Source organism: Cylas formicarius, unplaced genomic scaffold (genome assembly GCF_029955315.1).
Source record: "Cylas formicarius isolate icCylForm1 unplaced genomic scaffold, icCylForm1.1 PGA_scaffold_4__25_contigs__length_36172078, whole genome shotgun sequence".
NCBI lineage: Eukaryota > Metazoa > Arthropoda > Insecta > Coleoptera > Brentidae > Cylas > Cylas formicarius.
The window spans coordinates 25,186,704-25,209,883 of NW_026844334.1; the positions used below are offsets into that span (position 1 = coordinate 25,186,704).

General features: G+C 34.0%; 1 protein-coding gene across 4 annotated transcripts in view; it reads left to right on the forward strand.

The window, feature by feature from the left end:
- LOC132701386 (hormone receptor 4) overlaps positions 1-23,180 on the forward strand; it is a 91,203-nt gene that overhangs the window by 40,350 nt on the left and 27,673 nt on the right. The window contains exons 1-3 of one of the 4 annotated variants that reach the window (XM_060669251.1): positions 4,122-4,378; positions 19,438-19,542; positions 21,771-23,135. In XM_060669251.1, coding sequence (XP_060525234.1) covers positions 19,443-19,542; positions 21,771-23,135 — 1,465 coding nt within the window. In that variant the 5' untranslated portion in view covers positions 4,122-4,378; positions 19,438-19,442. Of the gene's footprint in view, positions 1-4,121; positions 4,379-5,303; positions 5,728-19,437; positions 19,543-21,747; positions 23,136-23,180 lie in introns of those variants that run through there. The other 3 variants (XM_060669249.1, XM_060669250.1, XM_060669252.1) reach the window with 3 other exon arrangements.

The window sequence follows — 23,180 nt, forward strand, 5'->3', positions numbered from 1 at the left end:
TATTACCGAATTTGATTTTTTAAAATTGGGACACTCTTGGGCCTTGTGAAAATATATAGGAAGAGAAATTTTTGAGTAGCCCTCGAACTCTATATATCTGCAGTCAACTGCTGCACCAGCCATACAAAAGTTTCAAAAATTGACACTCTGTCATTTACCTCATAAATCGTCCTGTAAAATTAGTCTTGAAATATTAACTGTATCATGATGCAAAATTCATTGATCATCCTAGCTCGGATCCTCCATCTAATAAAGATGGGCATTCCGTTCATACTGTGATAATTTTGACCCCCTGTACAAAATTCATAGATTTATAGAGTCATCAGGCACGTTCCGATTTACTTCATGGTATACCACGTGTAAAAAAATTTTCAGATTTGCAATTCCGCATTTTTTTTGTGATTTGTTAAATAAATGTCCAACTCATATCGTTGGGCTTATTTGTATACTCGGAAAATCCTCCCTTATAAATTTTCGTATGAAGAAAAGAGTTATTAAATTAAAACGCGTTCTTGTGCGATAGTCCTGTAAATATGTAGGCATAACGCAATTTTAGGCATGCAATCGTCTTCCCATTTATTTAATTGCAATAAAACAGCTACACAATAACGAGCCACAGTAAATGGCTAATGACAATTTGCTTAAAAAGTTTAAATTTAACTCCAACTTTTTGACCACTTCATTTTAGCTACAAATTTAAGCCGGAAGAAATTGGTTCTTACTGTGATTAAGCCCTGCCTGTATGTCCATTTATTTAGCAAGAGGACTATTTCTTAATACAAATTAGTGGTAGTCCCAAAGAAGTGAAGCAGATAGCATATGAATTAGATCGTTGGCTGGAGTTTAATCTAATTTCATTCCTTTTTTAATTTTGACAAATAAGTTTTAACTATTTCCTTTCCTCTTTTTTTTTGCTTGCTGTATTGTATTACCTATTTTTTTTGAGTTGTAAAATTACAGCAGAACCTAACAAGCTACATTAATTGTAATGAAGGAAGTACTTTTTTTTTAAACAAGAGACAAATATTTTCGTATTTTCGCTAGACACGTTCTCGAGCACAAAGGTCGACGTAACGATCTTATGAAGCATCAAATTGGCTTCAGTCTTTCGAATCGAAGGTGTGACGAAGCTGAAACGTTTCATTTGAAACACCAAAGTCAACAAGCGTTCTTTAACATTGAAACGCACGCATTTCTAACATGTACGGCGGAGGTGGCCGCTTCCAACCTTGTATAGACAGGAATAGCGTTGCTCGTAGAGAGGCAGTTTTAAAATCGTCCACTGAAACCGAGAGCAACGTGATAGGAGTAGAAAAGGCAACCTAGCAGCACCAGGAAGGCCAACGTTATTACACAACGGTTGGTAAATACGAACAGAGGTTGTTCACCTGAACTCGGGTGCGAAAAAATCGAACGGTGCTGCAGCGTTTCACTTCTTTAAGAGAAAGTTGACCTACATCACATTCAAAACCTATCTGTTTGACGTTCGTTTGTTTTTATACACGAACCAGCGCTGACGATTGTTGCCGGCGTATACCGAAACTAAATTTAATGAATTCCAAAGTCGAATTTGATGGTATCATTTCGCGCTTTTCGGACCATGACCACTGTCATATCCACAAAGTCGCATTTTGCATTAGAAAGTTGTAAGTGTGATTTTTATATTGGAGGCGAGAAATGTTTGTAAGGACCCTTACAAATATTTTTATTGTGGTGTGAACAATTTTAAATCTTTTTGAAAGTGGTAGTGAAATTTGCACACCAGCTCTTTCTCAATCATTTTTTTTAATCTTTTCTGAATGTTCTAAATGTTTTAGCTAGATTAGTAATAGATTGTTAGCCTTTCTCTCAATATTTTAAACATAATTATGTCAAAAATAACAATATTAATAGTAAAAATTCCAATGTTTGCCTTTGCAATGCGACTTTTGCAGCTGAATAAAATAGCGCTCACTTTTCAAAATATCTGGAAATAAGCCAAAAATATCAAAAGCTGTGAAAAAAATTGATCATTCCCATTATATAGGTAGCTTCCAAAATTTCCAACTGCGGTACATTATGATTATTATATATTATATTATTATTTTTTTCCCTCCCTTATTACAGATAACATTTGAGGGAGTAAAGCCTTTCTGTGCCTGCAATCCAATGAATCTCTGAATAGGCTCCTCAGTAAGTTGCTCATATTAACTCCTTTCCTGTGGTTGGTGACTCCAAGAAGATGTAAAGGCCTGCTAGAAATTTAGCACTGTATTTTTGAGAATGTATAGTAATCATCGGTCCACTCACCCAATATTCGAACTATTTTGGTCTTCAGTAGACTGAGCGTTGTTATAACACACGATTACGGTTCAAGACACTTCCTACCGCATTTCCGACATTTTTTCTGTCCTCTAAATCCGACGCCCAGGGGAACTACCATATGGGGGATATATTGTGTGTATTTTAAGCGTTCGTATATTAGGCTACTCGTCGAGGAAGAATGTTTTCCCTATACAAGTCCAGTCGTTCTTTGTAGGAAACGCAAGGAAACAAAATGATCTCAGTTCTGTTCCTTTTCTTAGCAAAGATACCTTGGTTAGTGCCTAGCCCCATTTAGCCCAATTTAAGTTGATTCCCTATATGAGAAGGTTTTCGATTGGAAAAGTGAGTTTTGCTTTTCTTAGTGAATTGGTGTCCCTTTCGTAAAGTGGAATTCTTATAATTCGCTTGATATTCGAGTGTCATTAATTTTATAATCTGAAATGGAGAAATTTATTTTAACAACGGCAATATCATCGAGCGTTTAAGAATATACATAAAACTTTATGGGATCGTTCTTTGTAGTTAGGTTTGTTTAAAATTTTCTACTTTCTGCATTTTATGACTCTTTTTCGATCAGACTAATTAAAAGCTTGGTAATGCCAGCAAATAATTTCCACTAATATGCCACACCACATACACATATGTTTGGATTTCGAAGTACTAAAAAATTATTTTAAAAATTATGAATCAGAAGAAGAAGTTCCCTACATCGCCTATCATAAGTACCTAAATATACCTAAATCATATAAAACTCCAAAGGCAAATGCTATACTTTAAATATTTCCGAGGGAATAAAAACTACAAACTGCAAGCAATACAATATAAAAAAACCTTTTTATTCCGTTTGATGGCGCCCTCCAATGTCCTGCAAGGTCTTCTGGTTCTCGATGGCCAGTCGTTTATATAATATCAGTCTACTCTGTGAAGATTTCTTTCTTTCGTGCCCCCAGCTCCAATTAGGTCGAACTTTTAACTATAAAATTAGATTCAAATCCATTAGTCTTTTCATTCTTGCTTTTCTTCCCCAGATTCCTTCTCACATTTATCATTTCTAGTGACTACAAGTACGAGTATTTCGCACTCTAACTAAAAATATATAGTATATAGTATTTTTCCAATGAATTTATGTGGTGTATTTTCTTGGTCGTTTGTATTGGTTATGTATTTTTTCTACTCCCGTCTGCAAAATACCTAATTACACACCGATCTAGCGTGCGGGAAGCGTCAGTTTACCACGTCAGTTTCATTTCCCACGAATCCTAGCCACTTCGGACATTTCCGAGATTTTACTGCACGGGTTTGGGAGCAATCGGATGTTTTCGGAGATATTTCCCACGCTTTGAATTTTGACGTTTGTCAATTCTAACGGACATGTCAGTGAATGTATTCGTGGTGTTTTGCGAAAATGTACCCAAAAAGTAACGGTCGTAGAAAAAGTATGGTATGCATACCATCAACACGTTAGGTAAACTTTTTAAGTCACTGGTTTATTAAACACTCGCTCCGCTGCGAGTCAACTCGGGAGTCAAATGCCGTTTACCGCACTTGTTGCATAATATACTATTATGTATTCATAAAATCCAAAAACTATTTGAAAATATAGCGATAGGTGATATACGAAGCTGCAAAGAAAAAGTCCAATTTCTTTTGTTTATTCTGCAGTTGTTATTTAATTCCTTGAAATATTTTCTTATCTTATCCAGAATTTTTAGACCTCGTTTCGGTTTCGCCTGTTGATAAAAATGCTTCAAAGTCAGACCATAAATAATTGCATCCCGGAGCGTCGCTTTCAAGATGCCTCGTCGCCATTTGCTTCACAATAAAATGGCGGAAGGTCGTTTTTTCGTAATTAATAATTTGAAGAAAAAATTTTTTGATAAGGACGAAGGTTTTTCGCCCGCCAACCTTGAATGTGTTTTTCCCGCATTTAGTGTTTCGCGTTAACTTGTTGCCAGACGTTTCACGAAAATTTTGTTGGGCTCGGTCAGTGATTTTTGGTTAGTTGGAAGAGCTCAACCCGAAATGAATTGCGTCGCTCAAAAGATAAGACGCTACCTGAAACAACTTGTTTTATGTAAGTTGTAAAATCGGTAAAGGTAAAGACCAAATCGATCTGTTTGTAACCCGTTAGCCCTTAAATAGTAGAAATGTCAATAACTGTCATTAATTTTGAGTGCAGTTCAATAATTGCATGACCAAGAGAATATTGTAATTGCCAGTGTGACAGAAGATTTAGACGTTCTAAAGAACTTGGCCTTCGAAGAACGAAAACTTTTTTGCACTTGACCATTTTAATCATCGTGCTTTTTGATCTTTTCAACAATTAAATAATGATTTTTATAACATGTTTGGATTATAACCAACACTGCACCAAAAATAATTGACACTACTTTGAAAAAGCATCGTTTCTATTAGGATGGATTAAAGTAAACCCAAAGTAAAAAAAATGCGAATTATTCCTGAGCCTACCAAAATATGTCGCGCTCACTGGATATGCGCAGTAACTTGAAAATGCTTTCTGCGCGTTGATATGCGCGTGGTGCTCCTAAAATGTTTGACAAGAAAAATGAGGGTCGTTTTTATTCTGCGTTGGTTATTTTTTGCTCTGAAGAATGCAAAATTAAAAAAAAAAAGTAAAATCCTGAATCGTAGCGGTTAATACCGAGTTTAAAAGAATTCTGTGAATGTGTTTATCTGTGAATGTATTGCGTCAGTGCTTGTGCCCGATGGTGGTAGACTGATAAAGGCTCCTAAAAATGCGATAAGATGCGACAAATTGTTGCCAAACCGATGGGGTTTTCGTCGGGCAAACGTCTAACGTCGCGTATTTGTTCGTGAACGTATTGCGTTACTAACGGCGATAGAGAGGTCTGAAGAGTGAAATTTGCGCGAACGGTTAACAAACGAAACTCCCACGTAGTGCCGAGTGCCCCAGAAAGGTCTTTCAAACGTTAGCCTGGAAGATGGCCGCGCGACTGCCCCACTCGTTGCTTATTTCACTCTCTACTATCTTTTCTGCTAGGCTATGTTTTGTGCAGGCTCACGACCATACAGTCTGTGGCCTACTTTGTACCTGGAGCAGCGGTTTCGTGCGCCATGTTAGCGTTCTAGCTGCGTTCGTAGTACACATTTTACCGTTAGTCGTCATAGCGGACAGCCGGTTGCCGCCGCTATCGGAATCTGCGTTACCTGCCGTCCGACGTTTCGCGCCCGGTATAGCCTTTTGCGTCGTATCTAACCGCGTAAAGTGGGTAAACAACCGTCCGCAGCGGTCTAGGGAATTGGTTTTCGTTAGGTTGGCGCGGTGCTTTGCCGAGATTTTTTTCAAATGTAAACATCGGAGGGTTCGACCTTTACGAGGGATTTTCGAAAGTGATTATTCACTGTTTCGCACGAATAAATGGAAAAATATGTCTTCTTTAGGTAAGTACTCTACAGGTTTTTGCGTATCCCACATCTGCGCCTCAAACTGTTATTCGTTTGATACACTATTAATTATTTTCGATTAATAATTTTTCAAAATTCTTCGATGTTATCAATTGAAAGGTTAATCTTTAAGTAATTTTCGGATCATAAAGCAAAACCAAGTTGGCTAAATGCTTGTTCGCAAATGCAGAGGCGTGGAATCACGCTTACGCACTGAAAAACAGTTTTGTTTTCCCGAATTATCTAAAACTTCGTTCTACATTAAGGTTATAAAACGAGCTTCTAAATAATATGCAACAACAAACTGATAACGCTGTCAACGTTACCGTGATCGTTGTCTTACGAAAGTCGGTTCACGCACCGTGTGCATTTTTTTGACAGTTGGAAAAATTCGATTTTTTTTTACTTTGATTCCCCGCGTACTCGGATGAGATTTTGAGTATGATAATAATATATTGAGGAAATATTAATTATCCCCAAGGTTAAGTCTAGCAGGATTACTAAAATGGCAATGGGGCAGTTTATCGTGCATAATACTAAACGGACGTCAAGGCAAAACGGCGGGCCATATTGTAAATTTATTTATAGTTTTCGAAAAGTGTTGTTTTTAAAGCTATTTGACAAACAAATGTCTTGGTTACGTCATTAAAAACTATTCTATTTTGTATAAGTGTGCGACGTTTATTAATAGAACTAGGATATTTAATTTGTGAATGCGAATGCCTAATGAAAAAATTAAAACAATATATTTTATTATGCAGGGTGCTGTGCGGTGGTACATTGAACATTTTTTCTTAATTGATCTGTCCCCTAAACTTCAACATCATTCTTTTTGTATTATTAGCAATATCAAATTACCACTCATTAATTTGGTAGTATTTGTGGCTAATTTTGGCTATATTGGAAAAGGGATACATTACGTACCAAAAACACAAATAACGCGTTTTAGCATTATTTAAAAAAGTTGCACAAGAGAAAATATCAATTTTTATACATTCTTGAAAATATTACAAACAAAATGAAGTTGTTTAGAGCATAGTTTTTTTTATTTTAAAAACAGTTTTTTTGAAACATTTAAAGGCCATCCATGTTTCGAGCTTTATTACGATGTGAATCCCCATTTCTTTATGATACAGCTAACAAAAATATGTCGTTTTAGATAATTTAATAAATCGCTTAAATTATTTTAGCAAAACTTGTAATCACCTTTTTTCATATAGATAAATAAATTTAAATACTAATTTGCATCTTTTAAAACTAGCCTTAATGGCTTGGATAATTTTTATTTTAAATGAAGCTGATGTAGTCACTGATCATAAAAAACTTGATATACTAACGACAGGCTACACACAATTAAATCATAACTCACTTTGAAAGCGAAATTAATTCTGGTATATCGTGTAGTACAATTCTTTGGCGCTCACAAATAGAGGAAGACATTGCATCTGTAAATCAAGAAAACGAATATCTTAAATTCACAATTAAAGCCCGGTAGACACAATGTTTTTTGACATGTGCTTTTTTATTTAAATATTGCTTCGTGTCTATTACCAAATTGCAGAAAATAAATATATCACCAGCTATTTTTCCGAATTTGTGCAAAGCGTTTGTTTTTATAATCCTAAAAATGTAAATAAAACTATATGGGTTACTGAATATCGCACAGGAAAAATTTAAAATGCAACTGTAGAAGGTCCTATAATCCTTTTTTTTTTTCAAAGAAACTTGCACAGGCTACTGCAATACTTTTTATGAAACTAATGGATTTCTCCTGTTTCGGTTTTTGTTGACTAAGCTAATGTTTCGCCAATCATTCTATTGGCTTCTTCAGAGCTTGATTGAAACCGTTTCAGTGTCTTATAATTTGTTTAAAAAACTGTGGGTGATGCAAAATCAACAACAACAAGTCAATCATCAATGAGTTTAAAAAAGTGTAACCTAAATTAGCCCTAAATATAAGAGAATTGCACTGAAATTAGTTTCAGAGAATATATGAATTAATAACATTCCTTTCTTTTAGTATTGGGAATATGAAATTTTCTTGTAAACCCACAAGTTCTTATGTGAGTGGAAAAAATGATTTTGGGCAATATTTAGCTATTTAACACTAACAGACACTAAAAATTACCGTATATAGTATCAAAATTTAAAAAACAACCTTTAAAAATAAAATTCCACCAAAATAATCAAACCAATTCTGCTCGAAAAAATGACGTTGTGTCTACCATCAAAAATTATCACTGATAGTAATTTCTACGTGTTAATAATACATGCAGAAATACATCTAGAAATTGCCTCGTGTCTACTGGGTTTTAAGCAACTTAAGTTTCTACAAAATTACTGTTGACATTGGTGGATGCACCGATGTAATTAAAATTGTATTTAAAAAAACAATAAGTTTAAACTGTCACAACGCATAACAAATATTAAATTCATAATGGGTTTACTTTTAATACTAGAAGGACAATCAATACGAGAACGAATTGATTTAATCGAGTTTTGAACTTGTCCCTGGCCTTTTTTGCTAGTAATAATGAAAAATTATTCCGGGCAAAAACCTTACAATTGTCCTTCATCAGATATTCTCCCGCGGCTCAGCCTTTTATCAAAAATATTTGCAAAAACCTCAAAGTCGCCGTAGCATACGTGAGGCAGTTAAAGTCTGATTTATTTTTAGAGTCGGTTTTCTAATTGAGATGCGTTGTGCCTAATATTAATTTCAATGCGCTTCGAGTTCTGTTTGGCTGCACTATTTGTAGGCCGACCTAATTGGGCCGTTTTTATTGGATTATATCATTCATAACGTTTTAAGGACGCGAGATATGTCTTTAGAAAATTGCGTCCTTCTGTCCTCGCAGAACGACGGACGTATTTTTAGTAGTACGTTACATTTCGCTCGAGCCTAAACATCCCAAATCGAATTAATCCAAAACGGTAAAATATTTTGAGTTTCTGCCTATTGAAATTCCTAGTGCAGTTGGCATTTTCTACACTCACAAATTCAAATTAAGGCATTTTCAGTACAATTGCATATTATACATTGTACATTGAATTCGTAGGTTCTTAGGAAGAAACATCTATTTTTACCTCTGCTTTCGCATAAACCAGCTTTGCATGTCTTTCAAATTGCAAGCGATAAATCCATATGTCATAAATGTTGATAGAAAGATTTCAGATTTAACCTTATCCTTTCGATAGAATAGACAACAGTGTACTAAAATAAACATTCAAATTTCAAGCCAGCGGCACTTGGTCGACGTATTCCGCAGAGCTCGATGCTGGGGCCAGGGCTTTACTTGATATATGTAATCGACCTGGATGGTGTATTTCCGGTTCTCGAGATCCTGGCCTTCGCCGTTAACACAACCCTGGCAACGATGGGACCGGATAAAACTAAAATTTATTAGAAACATTAACATTAGAAAATGGTAACTTACGCTTCTGTTGATTTGATAGTAATAATTTATTCCTTATTGGTAACAAAATGCAAAATATTTACTTAAGGTGAGGACTGTACTCGATAGGTGCGTTTGTGTTATTTCGATTCAAAGCTTAGCTTAGGTTATGTGAACCGATGTCGAAAAATCTTCCTAATACGATCACTTAGTAAACAATTTTCTCAGCCTGTTCTATGTACTATCCAACCAACCAGCCAACATTATACTTCCTAGTAAAACATGGAGTATGGCTTACGCAGCTGAGCACACTCATGTCATTTTAATTCATCAATTTTAAATATAGAGAAAATATCAAACCTGTCTTTCTGTTAAAAAAATCTACATCGTTCAAATCAAAATAGTCATTTTATAACAATAAGAAATATAGACTTATTAAGATTTGACAATTGAAGACGTAAAGTCCAGCCCTTGTGGTGTAAACTATTGTGATCCCAAATTGTTTAGCTGTCCACCAATCTATATTTCCAAAAATTCGGGAATGATAAAAAACGACTTTGTATAGACTTGGTGACCTTTTCCGTATAAATATACATATTTCATAAAGTGGATTGTGTTTTAGTCACTTTTATATTTACATTACTACATTATATTATTTATATTATATTATATACATACAAAATAATCGGGATATAATGATCTTGATAAAAAGGTTACATATTTTGACTACTGCAAAACTTTGGAAGCATCTAATATAGGTCTGAGTAACAATTTAATATGAAATCGCGGTTTAAATCACCTCTATGTTTATAACGTTTTGAGCGGATCAGACTTTGCAAAAAATTTTTTTTAAAAGATGTATAGATTGCTGGATATGCACTCTATAAATAAGACGTTCAATTTTGAATTTAAACCAAAGAGTTTTTTAGTTATGAGCAGACAGCTTTTATAAATAGTGACAACTTAGTGGAGTAAAATCCTGCAACATTGATAACGTGTAAAACTTGTAATTTAATTTATACTTTAACTTAAATTTTTTTAATTAGTAATGGAATAATAATAAATAAAAATGCGGAAAACTAGCAAAATATGGTCAAAACATGCCCGATTTGCATTATTCATTGACTCTCCATCGCCGTCAAAAAATCAACAATGTGTTGATATCAAATTGTGCTCAATGCCGATCCAAACCAAGGCAAATCGAAGTTAATAAATGCGAGTACATACATATTTCCAATTATATTTGTTTAAATTTCCGTTCAGTTTTATTTGTATATTCATATCATTTAAACGCGATAGTAACAAAAATCTAATGCGCAAAAATGATCTGGCAACACTTCGTTTTAAATGTCAATGACAACGAATTAGGCTAAAACATTGAACATTGAAGCAAGAAGTTGTTAACTCGCGCCTAATGTCGAATGGAAATATTAATGCAATACCTTGTTTACCGATTGTGAGCTTTCGTTTTCGACCGCTTCTGCGTCTAGCCAATGACTTTCGCGAAGTGTTAATGGAAGATAAAAAATAATGGATAGCCTTAAATGCTTAATCATTTTAAAGAAACGACATCCTAAGAAAAGAACGCAAGAAGTACTGGGTTGTAGGCAGCGGGAATTATCTTGATAACACCTAAAACTCTTTGTAATTGGTTTGGATAAAACCATTATTAGGAAGGCGCTTTTTTGAGTCAAATCTAACTTCAATTATTTCTGTTATCCCAAATGATAAAAATGCTCGCCACTTCATTTACTGCAAAAAAGTGACCTAATATTTTTATCCAGAAATTTTCATAAATAGAAAATATTATCGTCAATTTTAAAAATGATCGAATTTTGCTTGGTTTAGAAATAGGTTCTTGCTGTTGATCACCCCTGTAGAAAACGAGAATATTTTGTTGAGGTAGATATACTGGGAATAGTAATAATAAAATTTACCAGGTTCAATTTAGTCTCAATTTGCAATTATCCAACCCTATCCACGGACCCAATGCAGTGCAAACGAAAAAGAAAGTAACTTTTGTATTTTAAATGACAAACCCGGTATTATAATGGTACTATATTTTTTGGTATTCTTTGTTTTTATTTAATATTTTATTTTAATTTTGAAAATTATGTCTAGGCTGTTTTGACCTTCAATATTTTCATAAGGCAGATTATAGTTTTCTAAATAATGAACTAACCTGTTTTGAAATCATCGTTGTTGTGAAAAAGAAGAAAAAGCAACCATAAGTCGTAGTCCCTTATTATTTGTAACTAATATCATGGTGTTCTGTGTCACCCGGTACCTATAGAAAATTAAAATTTAAATAAATCATTTTAAAAATTAACTCTTTCAATATTTTTTTTTGTTAACACTTTTCCTTTTTTTATAAAGTTTTACCGGCGTTTTATTTGTATCAGTTTTGTAACTTATGCTAGAGAGCTTCAGAATTCTGAATGATATCTGATTTCGCGATTTTTCAAAGCGTTTTTTGAAATTTTTAAATTTTAACGGTTATAACTAATGTCTGATAATTTTACTTGAAAAAAATTGTAAAAAAGGAAGAAGAATCCAAAAAATAATAAAAAAATATAGGTGTATAAGTAAAAATTGATTTTGATCAGATTAAGTTATTTTTTCTACTCCCGTCTGTAAAATACCTAATTATCCATCGATCTAGCGTGCGGGAAGCGTCACTTTACCACGTCAGTTTCGTTTCCCATGAATCTGAGCCACTTTGGACATTTTCGGGATTTTACCGCACGGGTTTGGGAGCAATCGGATGTTTTCGGAGATATTTCCCACGCTTTGAATTTTGACGTTTGTCATTTCTGACGGTCATGTCAGTGAATGTATTCGTGTTGTTTTGTGAAAATGTACCCAAAAACTAACGGTCGCAGAAAAAGTATAGTATGTAACACGTTCGTTAAATTTTTAACTCACTCTTTTATTAAAAACTCGCTCGGCTCGTGTCAAATAAACTCGTGAGTAAAATGCCGTTTACCGCACTTGTTGCATAATATACTATGGAAGTAACATTCAAATTCTAAAAACTTATGAAGCAAAATAAAGTTTTTGTTGCTTTACGTAACATTGAAATTAGATATATTATTATTAATATTATTATTATTATTATTATTAATATTATTAATATTATTATTATTATTATTATTATTATTATTATTATTATTATTATTATTATTAATATTATTATTATTATTATTATAATTATTATTATTATTAATATTATTATTATTATTATTATGGCATAGTGACAAAAAAGTACACCTTGGGCCAAATAAAATGACCCACTATACGATCTGGAAACCCAAAGGAAATACGAAAAAAGTTTGGTACAAAAGTTTCTTGGACTCTCTAGGTGGATTGAAAATACTAAATAACAAAAATAAGTAATTGCAGTTTATAGGCTAACTTACAAATTTAACAAATTTAATAAATGAATCTATAAAAAAAAAATAAAAACATTAATTATTAATGTTCCTCTTAAAATGCTTGATTCCTCTAGTATCAAAACAATAAAGAAATATCAAAATATTTAAAAATGCAGTTGGCTATGACATCACAATCTTTTTTTTTGACTCATTAAGGTTTTGACACAAAAGTTCAAGTATTTTGTTAGTATATATTTTATTTGTATTTTAAATAAGTTATAGTTTTTTGGTTAACCTATGAACTAACCAAACTATTAAATGTTTCTTTAAATATGAATTCTGCAGTTTTATTAAATCTGTTAAAGTGTGTAGTATAGAGCGGTTTTTTCTCAAAATCTCCACGTATTACTGGACGCCCTATATTGTTAGCAATAGGTTTTATCCAAAACGGCACCACCTATTTGGGACACCCTGTATAAGCTGAGGCGCATCTGTCAAACTGGTTGAGTAGTGCATCATCTCCTTAGTCTGTGGTTAAATTTTCGTTGCAATCCCTGAATCAGCAGCATCACAAAACAATTTTATATGGGGCAATCAAAATATGAAAAAAAACACATAACCTCAATTTCTGCCTAAACTATGCAAAATTCGAATAGGAATTTCTTAAGAACGTGACCTTTATTTTAACCAAGGATTCCAAAAATGTTTATATATACAGGATGTTCAATTTAAAATAACAAAGTTGATGTCGGAGGTGACACTTTTGGGACACCCTGTATCAACAAAATTATAATATTTGAAATCTCCAGGAGAGTCTAAGAAACTTTTGTACGAAACTTTTTTTCTTATCTCCTATGGGTTTCCAGATCGTATAGTGGGTCGTTTTATTTGTTACACGGTGTATAATTAACTATAATATATAGAGGTAATTATTTATTTCTAATTTGAATTTAAAAGAAATCAACTACAAAAAACATTGAAGTACTAAATAAAATTGGAAAAGTCAATTTAAGAATATATTTACAAGTAACTAAAAAGATCAAAACAAGGACTGGGATAATATAGCGCCGGATGAGAGTTCAATAAGGAAAAAAAAAAGGAAAATAGTACTAACTGTTCAAAAAGAATATGCGGAAAGCAACCCATAGGGAGAAACATATATTCGGCATGCGATGGTAGGTAGAGATCTCAGGAGCTTTAAAAGGGTTGAAATTTCTCGCGTAACTTACAAAAGCAAAATACCAAACTTTTATTTATCTAATTTTGGATATTATTAAATATATTTCGCCAATAAATTACTTCTTTTCGTTTAGTGATTCCCTTTTATATTGTTTTTTTACTTATTTGCAATCTAAGCTAAAAATATTTTATTATTTTCACGCCATATTTGCAAAAAAGCGACTTATTGCAATGCCTGCAAAGTAATCGTCATTCAAATTGCCAAAGTTTTCGTCGATAGAAGCTATCGAATCCAATTTCGAATAATATTAAAGACATGTTTCACAAATGGTAAGGCCAAACTATCAACCAGAGCCTGCAGCAATTCACAATAGCACGGCGATGTGCGTTGACTCGATGGTAGCGATAAAACACTTTACGTAACTATAAGAAATAAACAAAACAATTAAACATATTATTCACGATACAATAAACTTGATACTATAAAGGCTTTTATTTAGAATACGTAAAGAATTCGAAACTCTTCGTCCAGCTTTCACTTTTACGCCATGTTATTATAACGACGACCATTTCGTAACCGCGTATGGTTTTGGCAATATCAAGGTTACTTGGACATTGACTTTGTGCGTTTCCAAATCGACTGGTCGGGTGGGAGGTGCGTTTTTTGGAAGCCGATCAGTTACCACCACCAACTTTTGGACAAATTTTACTTTCTTACAAAAGGTCGACGGACCCATTATGTAGGACAATGGCAGATGGCGAAATTTGACGTTCGAGCAGTGAAACCGAATCCACTAGTCTACGTTACTGCATTGTAAACAATTTGCTAAGTTGAAATGGTTATGCAAAATGACGTACGCGAACTGTTTTGTAACTTAGTTTAATGGCTCGAAACTAGAACAATTTACTAAAATAATTTATTTAATAAGCGGTTTTCAATCTTGTTCTATCTAGTCTTATTTGATCCCTGCTTGTAATATTTATCTAGTAATAAAATAAATATCAAAAGGTGTTCAGGGAAAACCATAGTCGAGACAGGAAAAAATGTCTTAATGGTATTTGTCTGTATTTTTCAAACAACTAACAGTTTCAAACTTTTTGTAGTGGCAGTCTAGTTAAGTTTATGTATTTTTTTTTTAATTTTGCAGGTAATTTATTATAAACCAAAATTTAAAACTTGTACCATCTATTGCAGTGAGTTAATTTGAGAAATCGATCCTCAATATTATCACTAGCCAATTATTACTAATTCAGTTAGTTTTTACTAGTTGTTTAATTGTATTTCGTATTATTTGTAGACCAGATGAAATAATCAAATAACTATTGCGTCTTTGTTATCTTTTTGCTTAACAAATTAAATGTCGCTTAATAAATGAAGTGTATTACTGGAATTGAAAGTTAAAACATACCGTGCTTTTATCATTTAATTGACTCAAATTTGTCTAGCTTTAACTGGCCTTATACGTTACAAATTGCAATACGAAGCTGAATTCGTATTGCAATTTGTAACGTCTTGTCTTGAGATAAGTTTTATTTATATCAGAACCACCCGCCACTATCCTTTATCACTGACCCTAATGAAAATTCCAGAAAGAGAATTATCAATTATTGTGGGAATACAGCGTTTACCTGTTGATTATTTGAGCTGATGGTCGCCATTAAATTATAGGTCGCGTCAACATGGCAACATTTCGATTTTTCACATCATTTTTGACATCTAAAATATACACAATTCATATTTTAAATAACCTCTGTTTATATATTTTGTGATTAAAGTAAAGGCATGTTTTTTTCGATAGAAAGAACGAATAGCTCCTAAGCTTCTAAGAGAGTTTCTGACCTTGGAAGCCGGACGTCCAGTTCGACGACTAAACAACAAATGGATTTTTACAGTTTTTTTATGTGCTTTTTGTTTTTTTATTTTTCAAAACGTTTTGAGAATTAAAAATAGTTTTGGCACCCCGAGGTCTTCATTATTTTAATTTATTAATTACATTTTTCCTACAGAAACTCACCCAAAATAAGATTTTACCCGTTTGTTAGGCACAAAATTGAATTAAACTGAAAGTCAAAAAACATTTGATATAAATATGGTTCCGAAAACGTATTATCACCCAGGTTTGAAATTTTCCATATTTTTGTGTTTTTTTTGCATTTTATCTTTTTCCTTTAATTTTTTAAAATAATTTTATGTAAATAAACTTAACTCAATATTAGGATTGGCTCTCAAAATCAGATGTTACTAGATTGTCAACCGCAAAATTTAATTCTTGGCATTTTTAATACAGAAGTTAAAAAGTTCATACGCTTGGGCCCAAAATCCCTGACTACCGAGATACAAAGTGTCAAAATATCAAAAGTTTTGATGAATTGAGCACACCTAATACACTTTAAAATATCAATATTTGAGACCATTAAGGTTTTCTAGTTGCAAGGTGATATACCTCTAGGAGTGAAACTCGATTTAACCATCTCCACTTTTTTGTTTTAAATAAATTCGATTAATTAATTACTGAAAAGCACAGACGCCGCGAAAAACAATGTAGGTGGAAAACACATGTTTACTTGAACTGTTTCGAGCTTAGGATCACCCCTCCAAGTTGTTGCCGTGCATTTATCAATCACCCTGTATAATTACCCGCAAAGCAAGTCCACCAAACATTGTGATAAATTTTGATCGTAGTGTTTATTTAATTTGTAATTAAATTTTGATCTAAAATTGAAAATACTTTATGAAGCGATTGAAATTGAATTTTTTGTTTAAGTAATAGAATTTCAATGTTTTTTATTTGACGTGTAACTTCTCTGACGCGGGTCACCCGGAGCCGGAGTTTATAAAAAATAGGTAAGATCAAAATTTATCAAAACATTAAGTTGATCATTTATTTTAGCCGTGAAGATAAAATCATATTTCATTAAAAAAATTAGTTTTTGATTATTGCTTAATTTTAAGTTAACCTTTCATATAATCTTGAAAAAAGGTTTAATAAATTTTAATGCTCCATAAATTGCAAATTATTCACAATAATAATAATAATAATAATAATAATAACAATAATTATAATAATAAAGACTCCTAAAATTGGCTAAAATTGGATGTGTGAAAAAATGGATAGCACATTCCTGATCTTGATCGCTATCGTCTTTGATTTTCGAGCGATATCAGCAAGTTACATTAATGTCGCCTCTATTTACAGTTTTGTAACTATGTAACTTTTGGTTTTATATTATATTTATTTATATATTTAAATTAGAAGAGAGTGGTTATGGAATTAATAGTTAGACACATATGTCAGTTACGACCCGGGACGTTACTAAAATCAAAATTTATGAAATCATTGAGTGGATCAATTAGTTCGTCGTTATTACTGACTACTAAATGTACAGGGTCGCCGAATTTCTATGTTTGGATTGCAGATCTCGGTATCTATAAGAGACATGTCTTTTTGAGAGGAGTTGGAAACCAGTACTCCCTTGCGTGTTTTAATTTTGAGGGATTTCCATTAATGTAGATATCTTCCATGTTGCCAACTTACAAAAAAAATTTCATTCAAATTTGCCCACCATATTCTATCTCATCTATCTCATATTTAAAGTTCCGTCTTTTTCCCAAAGCCGTCTTTTTATCCTCGTCCTCGTCGATAAAACCTTATATTTTTTAACCGAAATATTGACTAATTAATCGATGTACTTCATCGATATCTTTTGTTCTTTTTTTTCATTTGGCTTTTGATTCAATACCTCCTCACACAGATCACCGTCCGAAATTATCCTGCAATATTGGAGTATTGCAAATTGCATCGGTGATATCTTCTACGGCTAGACGGGAGCATTCAAATTGCATCAATCTGTCTGAGGATGATCCAGTTACAATTTACCGAAATTATGCCACGTAATCTCTAGAGTTTCTATTTTTATTGCAGCAATTCGCGTATAACTCTCGTACTTTTTCGTTTTACCGCGGATAATTATATCGAACGTCATTTGGTTTGTTTGTTTCCATTTTGTGAATAATAACCTAGGCCAATGTAGATTATGTTTTATTTTAAGTGAAGGTTGCGCGGTTGCCGGAGTGCGGTCTATTGATATTTAAATAGTTTCGCCTTCGAACCTATTAAGCTCGCCTGTCCTAGACGGGTCTCCGTAAACAAGTTGTAAACGTAAAAAGTGTAACCTCAAAACTGCATGATAAGAGGATTACTCGCGACGTTATCACGCTTCAATTACCAGATTTTTTTTCGTTCAATTTAGAACGCGCGATGGTTGCCGTCGACTTTGACATTTATACTATAAGTTATGAAGCTTTTATCGTTATTTTTTCAAAATTACTTAATGTAACAATTATTTTTGAACAAATAGGTAATAAGCTCTCGATTCGCCTTTGTTTGATTCTTGTGGATCTGAAATGCTGAACGTAGCGAGCATTCATAGAGTTTTTAAAATAAGATATTTCTTCGACAGTTCAACGCTTTTGAGTAAACCTCAAAATAAAATACTCCTGCAAGTTCAAAATTTAATTTTCTTAAACTTTAATATTTCACAGTACCTTTTAAGCGCATTCTAGAGCAAAAATAGAATAAAACATGACATATGGTCCTGAACTTGTGATGCGTACAGTAACAATCCCGATCGTGCATTTGCCCCTTATCGCAGACTGTTTCAAATAGATGTTAGTGAAAAGCAGCGAACAAAGATCTGGCAAGTGTGCTAATTTCCGCTACAAAATGCTATCGCCGAAAAAGATATACCAAATTTTTCAAGAGGCAAAGGTAAAAGCTGCAAATACCGCAAAGTATTTGAATCTTTTTTTTTTATTGTAAAAAAATTGTAATCATTTCAAATTTTTAATTTTTTGATGTTAAATCAATCATTTTTCTATAAAACATTTCGCTTCCATTTTTTTAATGCTGTATTTCTTCTTCTACTTTAAAAGAAAAGGTCACAATATTACCTTGGGCAAATATACTTATAAGCTTTGTAACGTTGCAATTTGTAGAAAAAGTTCATAATCTTAATATTCACATTGAAATAATGCTTGAAACAAACTCAAATAATAATATCGAATTTAATAAATATGGTCTCCATAGACCTAAGACTGGTAGTTGTGTAACTTTAATGCACCCATTACGTTCAGAAATTGCAATAGCATATTGTTGATGCCAAATTTTATTCAATTATCGAAATTGCTTTGGTCCGTATCTCTAAAATATCCTTTTCCAAATACCATACAAAGGTTACTAAGAGCTACTTAAGACTACCAAAAAACAAATACCAAATAAATTTAGATTGATTCCGAATTGAAACGAATATTTTATGTGAGAAAGAGCCGTTTTGAGACGCGGTATACTAAATTGGTTATTGTGAAAGGTGTCATGGTAATGAATTATTGTTGAGCAATACTAAGAGTTCTAGAACACCGAGAGGCTGCCACCTTTATTACCTACCTGGGCCTAATACAACTTCGTTTCTGCTATTACTTAATTTTTAAAAAGAATCTACAATAAGTAATAACTCAATAAAATTACTTTTTCCATAAATAAATAAAGATATTTGAATACTTAAAAATACGCGCATCAAAATACCCCCTTATATAGATTTTTAAACTTTTTTTGCATATATTGAATTTTTAGATTATAATTTCGGATTTCTACTGCTATTGCTAAAAAACTAGATCTGTGTATATTTTTTTTTAATATTACTGTATCCTAAAATAAGTATTAAATTAGTATACAATGTTAAACACAAATTATTTCTTTCAGGAATTATGACCCTTACTCGCACACCCTGTGAGCTCGACAAGATGAGCCTTTTCCAAGATTTGAAGCTGAAACGAAGAAAGGTTGACTCACGTTGCAGCAGTGACGGTAAAACATCTCAACTCGCTAACAAATTAATTGGGACCCTTTTGTGTACAATCATAAAACGAAGACCAAACAAAAAATATTGTCGCATTTTCTTCGCTTCACGTTTTGCGACAATAATTGCAACTAGTCTAGCTAGTTAGTTAAGATTTTGCAAAATAATTAGATTTGGCTTTATAATCCCTCGAAGCTTTATATTGAATCCGTTTAAAACTGGGCTAGTTTCTGTCTGGAAATGTTTGCCTCTCTATTCCTGCTTATCAGTTTTACATTAAGTGCTTTGGAAATCGGTTTAGAGGTACTCGTTTTCGAAAAAGTAGTTTTTATTTGTTTCAATGTGGTATTAATTTCAATTAATTTAATCGATTTTATATTGATAATTTGCAAATTTTTTTGTGTGAGTCGTGTGTTATATCTTATTGCAAAAGAAATTCCGAATATTGAATTTCGAAAAAATTCAGTAATAATTTTTTATTTTAAGTGCTCGCATCATTTGCATGAACTTCGCGACTTTCATGTAGTTATTATTCCTAAAGAAATCAATATCCAGGCTATATTTCGCTCTATTGCTGATTTAAAGAAGGCAGAATTCAGAAAATAGACCTTCTATGTATAATTCTTGGGAATTAATAAAAATAATTTTTAATAAACGCAACGTAGCGTCTATTAAAATAAATCTGCAAACGTATTTTAATTTATTGTGTGTTTTTTTTTGGAAAATGCTTACAAGATTACAATTTTAGACAGAAGAAAAAGGGATTTATAAGAATCGGTAAAGTCTTTATTTTCTGTTTTAGTTTAGTATTAGTAGTTGCTTAGTGAACTTCGTGTCTGGTTTAAATGTTAAGTTAAATAATAAATAAAATTATTCTTCCATCTGGTGGCTCTCTTTTAAAACTTATTACTTCGTCAAAGTTGTTGTTTGATTTAAAACTGAGTAGATGATACTTTTTACAAAACTTCTGGATTCCTCCTGCATCGGTTTTTGATGAGTCGAACTTGCTTTTGTTATTTGGCCTCATGATCAAGAAACCCGAGTACATTTTCTGAGACATTTCAACTCTATACATCCTAACATACATTTTAAAACTGAGTTGGAAACTAATAATAACCTTCCATTCTTAGATATTCTTTTCAATAGAAAATCAGACCTAACAATGAGTCATTGTGTTTACAGAAAACCTACGCACACAGACCGATACCTTAATGCATGGTCACATCACCATCCGGCCCAAAAATCATCGGTTATCAACTTTTTTGTTTACAGAGCCGTAAAACTATCTCAGCCCGAGTCACTGAACCCAGAATTGACACACCTTACTTCTACTCTCCTCTCTAATAATTTCCACATTAAAGATATTAACCATTCCATCAATAAATACACTTCACCACAACCTTCCAATAGCAAGGTGGCCGAAAGCAATCCTACACTTGCTACTGTGGTCCTTCCTTACATTCAAAACATCACTGACCACATATCAAGAGTTCTAGAGAAGTGTAACTTCAAAACCAGATTTACCACTTGTCCAAAAATCTCTCATTATCTTCGGTCCATCAAAGACAGAATTCCATTTAAGATGCCAGGAGTTTACAGCATTCCATGCATATGCGGCAAAGAGAGACATAACGAAAAATATCAACTAGGTTCAAAGAACACGAAAGAGCCTTACGACTAAGGCAAGTAAACTTATCAGCCGTTGCCGAACACAATCACGAAACCGGACATATAATTTTATTCGATAAGACTAAAATTCTTGGATGTAATAAATTCTTCTACCAACGAAAAATCCGAGAGTCTATAGAAATCTATAAACATCCTAACAATCTTAACTGCGACTCAGGTCTTTATCTGTCACCAATATGGGAATCAGTCATCCGAGACGGTGTTTATGCCCGTCATTTAACTCCGCCCCCCTCAAATAATACATAAACAGGTACAGAGTAAAATGCGAGCCAGTTTCAGTCAATCTCTGAAGAAGCCAACAGGATGATTGGCGAAATGTCAGCAAGTTCGACTCAGCAAAAACCGACGCAGTAGGAATCCACAAGTTTTGTAAAAAGTATTACAGTAGCCTGTGGAAGTTTCTTTGAAAAATTCATGAGTAGATGATCTTATCTATAGGAAAAATATATTAATGCTCCGTCCCTTTTATTGTTCACACTTTAAGAAACTTAGACTAGGCAGCCATCAGCAAAATTTCCTTTTAGGCAATGTCTCTGTCCGCTTCTAGGCGAATCTGTCGCCGATACTAGTACGTCCTCGCCAGATTTGGTTTGCCCCGCGTCCCCGAAAATGTCGGAGACAGCGCTCAATCCACCGAGTCCGGACTCTACACCTCCGATGCACAACATAGTTGTCAAGCCCGAACCGACGGTGGATAAACTATCCAGTAGATTAGAAGACTCGGGTGTATTTGACGGAGGCGGTACCGATGGCGGCGGAACTACAACCAGCGTCATCCGAAGTTTGAGGAGCCAAAGTCCACCGACGCTCAGGCCTACTCCACCGTTCAGTCCATCTCAACCTCCCCGACCTCACAGTTCACCAGGGAGACCAGCAAACGCCAGTCCCGTTATCAAACACGCATCGTTGTTAATTCATCCCACATCATCACCCAGTCCGCCTCGGAATCCCACGCCGACCATAGTTACATGCCAAGAACCTACTTCATCAACTAGCGCAGCACTGTTGCAAACCAGGCCAAGGGGCGTAATCATTAGTCAACCTCAAAACATAGTGCAAAGTCAATTGTGGCTCAAGCACCAAAGAATAAACGGCGTCAAGCCAGAACTGATCGGAGGCACATTTGCTCCACCATCTCCTACATATCCAGATATTAAAGGTCCTGGCAGTCCGATGCCGCGAAGCAATACTACCATGCCAGTAAGACAAACCCCAACAGTGATAATGGGGGAGGCAGGGGGCGTGCGGACGATGATCTGGTCGCAGCCTAATCTTTGTACTACACCAACATCTCCTTCTAGTATAGAACCTCCATTATTTCCGACGACATCGTCGTGGCCACCGGCGGGAAGTCCTAACGTTTCGAACCCCGAAGAAAGTGCTGCCCAAATGTTGCTTAATCTTGGCCAAGACAATCGGTTGCGTTTGCCAGTAAGCAGAGCACTTTTATCGCCTCAATCACCGACTCAAACTGGTAGTCATTTTTCCACAGCGCCTTTAAATATGGAGCGGCTCTGGGCCGGAGACTTGCGGCAAATTTCTATCAATCAACAAACACAAGCTTTAAATCTTACCTCCCCGATCGGTCCAGGGCCTCAAACTTTATATGGTGGCAGTGGGGAGTTAAAACTACCCGGTATGTGCGAGCCAGCCAACACTGGCGAGCAACACGAGCAAGGGGAAGAAGAAGAGCAGCCTATGATTTGCATGATCTGCGAAGACAAAGCGACGGGATTGCATTACGGAATTATAACTTGCGAGGGGTGCAAGGGGTTTTTTAAAAGAACTGTACAGAACCGGCGCGTTTATACATGCGTGGCAGATGGAAACTGCGAGATAACGAAAGCGCAGAGAAATAGGTGTCAGTATTGCCGATTCAAGAAGTGTATAGAGCAGGGAATGGTGCTTCAAGGTGAGAGCCGTTTTGGGTTTGTTTTCAAGTGTACTCAGCAGTGAT